General features: G+C 38.6%; 1 protein-coding gene across 1 annotated transcript; it reads right to left on the bottom strand.

Moving 5' to 3' along the window:
• Positions 1–1,578: 1,578 nt before the first annotated feature.
• LOC107676991 (C2 calcium-dependent domain-containing protein 4C-like) lies at positions 1,579–6,308 on the bottom strand. The gene is made up of 2 exons (XM_016471768.1): positions 6,223–6,308; positions 1,579–4,566 (listed from the first exon to the last, which is right to left on the bottom strand). Exon 2 carries the CDS (start codon positions 4,532–4,534, stop codon positions 3,269–3,271), a length of 1,266 nt encoding a protein of 421 aa, XP_016327254.1. The 5' UTR covers positions 4,535–4,566; positions 6,223–6,308; the 3' UTR covers positions 1,579–3,268.

The raw sequence follows: 6,308 nt of genomic DNA, 5'->3' as shown, positions 1-6,308 counted from the left end.
TGCCTCTTTAGCTGAGGCAATACAGTGATCTGTCACGACACATTAAAAAAGCCACAAAACGGTATTTATTGTTTGAATTTCTTTAAAAAAAAAAGTAAAAAATTGAAAGCTGAGACCTTGTTTCATACCAGAACCTGTTCTGTCTTGTCTGTCGGCATGTTGTTTCCTCTTTGCTCCGTGATGTATTTTTTACTGCATGAGAACATGATGTGTATAGTGTGAGAGCGGCATGGCTTGTCGGACATAGCAACAGTAACTAAGGAGGGCGGGTTTTGCGAACGGTCAATTACGACATGGCATGAAGGCAGCTAAATGAGTATTTTTAGTGATGCTTGTTAAGTGTTAGTGTTGAAGTTTGTCGTTGAATGTATGAAATGTTAACTGAAGATGCTACCGTACAGGCATTACTTACTGGAAAGGACATTGAATCCAATAAGGAAAGTTGAAGAAAGTGAAGAAAAGAGGCAGAAATATAGAGACAAGCTCAAAGAGTGGGGTGAACCTATGGATGGCTCATTTGGAAAAACAGGTGTGCTCTGTTACTTCTCTGTCTTGCTTTCTGCTCTCATTCTGTTCTGCTCTCTCGCTCTTTTTTCCTCTGGCCTAATGAGGCGGAGACCAGGTGGACAGCAAAGACAGATGACCCTCTGCTGTTATCTGTTTACCAGAAAAAGATGCCTGGTCTTTTCAGCCATTTTTGAACATTTCTGTTCGCTGAGAAACCTTTCTAGAAGCCCCAGAAACTTCTGGAAAGGTTTCCCGTGGTGACCATAGTCATGTGTTAAATTTTGTTTTCTCATAGAATAGAGGTCACATTCCTTTTAGGGGACAGAGGAAAAGTCTCAGATACACATATTTAATAACAATGGCTAATGACTTCCAAGGGTGTTGTTGAAAATCATTACAGCATAACAATTAAAATGGAATGAAATTAGTTTTGTCTGGTGTCACCAGGTGATTCTCGTCACATAAAATTATATTTTGTACAAACTTTTGATCATAAATTTGATTTACATTTCAGAATAAGCCAATTTGCATGTCTCCATTCATCACCACAATTAAATGGGTTATATGTCATATGAAAGATTTCTGTTTTGTCTCCTAAAATGCTTATGAAAAATAAGGCAAGTATAATCGATGAGAAAATGCTAAATTATATTGGGTGTGGTGCAATTATATATATTTTTATTAGTTAAGATCATTAACCATTTTGCACTGACATTCATATTTAAAACATTGAGTTAACACGGTGACACAAAACATTTTAATGAGAAATATTGTTTTTTTTATATTTATAATTTAATATATCAGTTATCTTGATTATTAACATCTGGATTTGAGTTTAACAATAATTTGATAAAGTTATGAAGAGCCTATTTTCCTTCCTTCATTATTATAAATTCATTATGCACACATGAAACACTACCTCAGATCATGCGTGGTGAATAATAATGAGTCATCAGCGCCACTTTTACCCTTACGGGTGATGTAAAAATGCACCACTGGAGTGTCAGTGGAGTTAAAATGAAGTAGGCTACATTGATCAAACAGCATTAAATAAAAAAGCAAAAATGGCCACAAATGTGTTCTTTTTATTATTTCTTTCATGAGTTGCAAAACCTCTAGCTGTCCATCTAAGATACAAATACACCAGTTGAACATCCATGCAGAGGTGCAGAAAAGAAATTACACTCCATCAAACAGCTCACACTTAAAAAAAAATATATATTATAGGTTGATTACCACAGTGAAAATATTATCCATGCACACAAGTTACAAACACCAGAGTTGACGGGATCAACTATGAACAAATCACGGTAAATGCCAGGTGAACAGTTCACTTCTACATCAAGTACATAGGATTGGCACTTTTTTCATTTTGCAAAATACACCTGTTAAAACAGGAAGACTCCAGCATTCGAGTGGTTTAGGAAATTAAAGACTTAATGAAACACTTGAATATAAATGAAAAGCTTCATATGTTTTTTGCACTCAAATAATTACTGCACAATCCACAGATCATAAATATAAAAATGTTCTTGTCCATTCCCTGCATCGCATTTGTAACCAACCAGCTAATAGTTAAGTTTCAATGGGGCCATTTTTGATGTTTTTTTAGCATTTTAATGAGCACTATCTGCCTCATTACCTCAAAAATGCCTTTTCTGCTCTTTATCTATAAAGCGGAGCCAGAAAGGAAATAAACGCTTACTAAATTTATATAATTTAATATGAATCAAAGGAGGCTAGATACTCTTTCCAATCATTTAATAGCTATTTTGTCTTGTGTTATCAGAAAATTACCAATATCTCAAGCCAGAAAGGAAAGATCCATGCATCCATCCATTCATGATCATGGTCGTGTCCAATTTCAACCACTTTTCTATTCATATGGTTTCTGTCTGTTGAAAACGCAAATTGCACATCAGATTATCTATTTGCATAATGACACATGCAGCATATACCCTTCAGGTTCCTTTCCATATGATTTTACCATATGAATTTTACCATTACATTTTTGGCTAGAGGATTGGAATTTAGATCTGCGAATGTGAGTAGATAGTTTACTTGGTACTTTCCTCTGGGTAAGTACGGTGCATTGAAAGACTTTCAAAGAAAGTATTTCATATGGACCCTGTTTCATAAAAGGCTTTCCAAGCCAGATGATGTCCAACAAATAGATACAAATGATGATGCTCAGTCCAAAAATGATCCAATCGGAGCAAATCTAAACATGTAAAAATCGCTCTTTAGTAAGGCTTCTGGGTTTCACCAAATGACATTCTGCACATTTGCAAGAATATGTCATCGCATTTACAAGTTTTGGCGTAAAGTCTGACGCCGACACATGCAGTGTGACGCAACATTGTTCGGTCTGGTTATTTGTCCTCCAAATTAGCCAGCAGATGCATCTAGGATCAAAGCTAACATTAGCACAGAGGGCCATTGTGAAGCTTCAAAGGACTTGCGGCTCTGGAAAGAAGTCTTTACAATCAAAAAGGTAAACGCTTGGTCTTAATTAGGCTAAATGCGTAGAACAACCAAAATACGGAAGGCAACATACAAAAAGACTTTGTCATAGACTCTTCTATATTTACAGGCAACAAATTTAAAGCTGTGCTAACGCCTTGATCTATAGCAGGTGGTGGTTGTTGCTTCTGAATCTGTAAATACTAAATTAACCACTGCTACATGAAAGACAACGAAGCAAATATCTAGCACAGAAGAACTTATTCCAACGTTGAGGACAGTGTCCCATTCTGAAGGCCTAAACTCCAGACAAGAGCTTGCACAAAGGGACCTCCCGTTCACCTAACAGCATGTCTCTTTTCAGGCTGGTGCCTTTATTCACAACCTTGATCTTCAAAGCTAAGTTCTTAACCTGAGCCGAAGTCACCGAATCAAAAAAGAAGTCCTCGTTGAAGAAGGGATTGCGGCTGTTCTTGATTATCGTGCTCCTCTGCTTCTGCAACTTGCCCGGATTAAGGTAGAGCGACACGCAACAGTTGATGCTCTTAATATCAAACATGGGATCATACAGGTCCTCGGCCGCCATAATGCGGATTCGCAGACGGGCCGTACCCGCGTCGTAGTCTGCGCAAAGTCGGACAGTGCCTCCTTTGTGCATGTTGATGGTGTGCTCCTTGTGTTGACGGTCCGCGCCATGAAGGTGGTCCAGAGCTCCACCACCTTGTAAGGAGGAACAGTGGCTCCTCCTAGGAACGTTAGGGCTGGGCTCTGCCGAGCTGCACTCATCTGTGGATAAGGAACTATGCCTGGCAAATGTCCGCTTGCCTTTGGCAACCTTGGCATGTGTCTCATGGGTGAAGATCTTCAGTAAAGAGGCGGAACGAGAGAGCAGTGGCGAACTGAATGGGGACGACTCTGCCGAAGAGCAAGTGTCGCTCTCGCCACCGCTGAAGTATCGGTAGGGGTTTATGTGAGAGGAGCTGAAGTCCGGAGGGTTGAGGTGATTTCCCTCGTTGCTGCCCTTGCCTTGGGACTTGCGCTGGGTATTGGGTGACGTAACTGGACTGGTGTGGTCGCAGTGGAACAGGGACTCTTTTCGCCGGGTGTGAGGACTCTCCATCAACGTGGCAAATCCGTAAGAAGTCTGAGTCTTTGGAATGTAAGGAAGTGACATGGCGGTCTGGGATTGAGGGTCAGCGTTGGTGTCACCCGCTATGACGTCGTCCGCACTCTCGATCTGAATGATGTGCCGGTTAGCCGCCCTAAGCAGGTTCTTGGTGTCTCCTGCCAACTTGCTGACCAGTCGTGGGCTACGAGGGCTGCTGATCTTCTTGTTGCTGATGGTTTGCTCTGAGGTCGAGGGTCTCAGACTATCTTTGGACTTGATGTCAGAAGCTTCAGTCTCTGGTGGGCAGCTTACCAGCTTTGGGGGGATGAAGAAATCTGGAATCTTATCGGGTGTGAGGACGTTGCTATAGGCGGGTGCCTTCCCCTTGTCACCCGCCTCTCCTTGGCGGAGCACATTTGTTTCAATGGAGTCCCGGATCTTCTCCAGAACCCACATGATCCCTCTGGGCTGAACCCGCTGGGTGATGCCTGTAATCACAAGCAATAGAACATTCAACAATGAACCCCAAGCTATTAATAACTTACGATTGACCATTGCAACAGCAATGTACCATTAGATCATGAACAATTGTCACCTATATGTAAAGTTGTAGGGTGAATTGTGCAGTAACTTTCAGGGGCGGACTTTGAGGATTGCAAGTTAATCTTACGTGATCCGAATTGTATTTAAACATTTTACTAACACAATACATTAACCTTTTAATGCTATATAAGTGGCAAGTAAATTAATAATCAAATGTTTTGTCAAAAATTGTCAATGTTCTTTCTGTCTAATAATGATCCTAACGAAAAGTGCTTCAGCAACGCACTGTTGCTATAGTTATCTCTTCAGGTGAATACGAACATTCTGTTTCCGAGCATCTATTTTCCGCTAGGTGAAAACAGATTAATTTTTTTTTTTTTTGAGGTGGGTGGAGGTTTAAGTCTTAACACGTGGGACAACTCCCCTTAATCTGCATATGTGCAAATCATTCTAGACTTGAATAAATCTACATGCTAGCACATGAATTTCATGTACAGTTTATAGACTTGGTATGAGATGGCATTTCTTTTAGAATATTAGAAATCAGTTTTCAATAAGTCAATTCATATATAATTTTTTGTATAACATTATTTATGGATTAGGAAACTTTGGACTAAATTGCATTTAAAGCTAATTATGCAAAAATAATGCAAAAAATATATAAAGTGTACATCAACAAATCATATATTTGAAAAACTTTATGACTGCAGAGAAAGACAAATACAACTTTTTTTCTCTGGCATCATACAGATCTTCAGGAATTTTTTTTCTTCGTTTTCTCGGTTCTGGTCCTAGAGTACCCAATCACTGGACATTTTGTCCTTATGTAACACACCTGATTAATATCATCAGCTTATTAATAGAGGCTCTGAAAAGATCTTCACTAGGTACTTCAGATCAGGGAGACATCCAAAATATGCAGTCTGGGGTACTCCAGACCAGAATTGAAAACAACTAAATTGGTCTCGCCAAAAATGTTTGATTAAGATAAACTGTTAAGATTAACACATAAGTGACTAAATTATTATTATTAATCAATATTATTTATTGCATATCCAAACAGACTAAATTCACAGGAATGGCAACAGCTTGCATAGAACTTATCTGACAACTGACACTCATTAAAATTAAACCTGCCATTTCATTTACAAATTACAGTGTTGTCAGTGGTTTGCATATAAAAATTACACAATCTGAAACAGAATTTTTTTTTTACATTTAATATGTAACATCCACAACAGCTTTTCATCTACAAAAAAAAGTAACCATATGAAGTTGTAACAGTTTCAAATGTACTTGTACTGAGCCCACACAAAAAAAGGACAGGGAATGCATGTTAAATGCATATTTGGACTTGTTTGTAACTACATTAGGTTTACTAGAAAACAAGACAAAGACAACATCTTATGACAATAGTTTCCATGTGAAACCTTTTCTTAAATGTCTGCTGTGTGTCTTCTTTGAAATATAAAATAAATCAGCCATTTCTCATTAATATTCACCGTCTAATATAGCTTATAAAATCTTAACAAATCTTCATCACAATGTAGTTTAAGAAAAGTAAACTTTTAAACCTGTCGCTTTCAGAGTAATTTACTCACTGGATTTGCAAGTGATTTTCCTCTTCTCTGCGAATCCTCACACAGGCACTTCAGTGTTCATTAGTGTGTGCTGTCTCTTCCCCAGG

This window comes from Sinocyclocheilus anshuiensis, unplaced genomic scaffold, assembly GCF_001515605.1.
Source record: "Sinocyclocheilus anshuiensis isolate Anshui unplaced genomic scaffold, SAMN03320099.WGS_v1.1 scaffold420, whole genome shotgun sequence".
Taxonomy (NCBI): domain Eukaryota; kingdom Metazoa; phylum Chordata; class Actinopteri; order Cypriniformes; family Cyprinidae; genus Sinocyclocheilus; species Sinocyclocheilus anshuiensis.
The sequence above is the reverse complement of the archived record's forward strand: the minus strand, read 5'-3'. Positions and strand labels throughout refer to the sequence as shown.

Coding starts and splice junctions, on each gene's coding strand:
- LOC107676991 (XM_016471768.1), bottom strand. CDS start 4,534: ATGTGGGTTCTGGAGAAGATCCGGGACTCCATTGAAACAAATGTGCTC.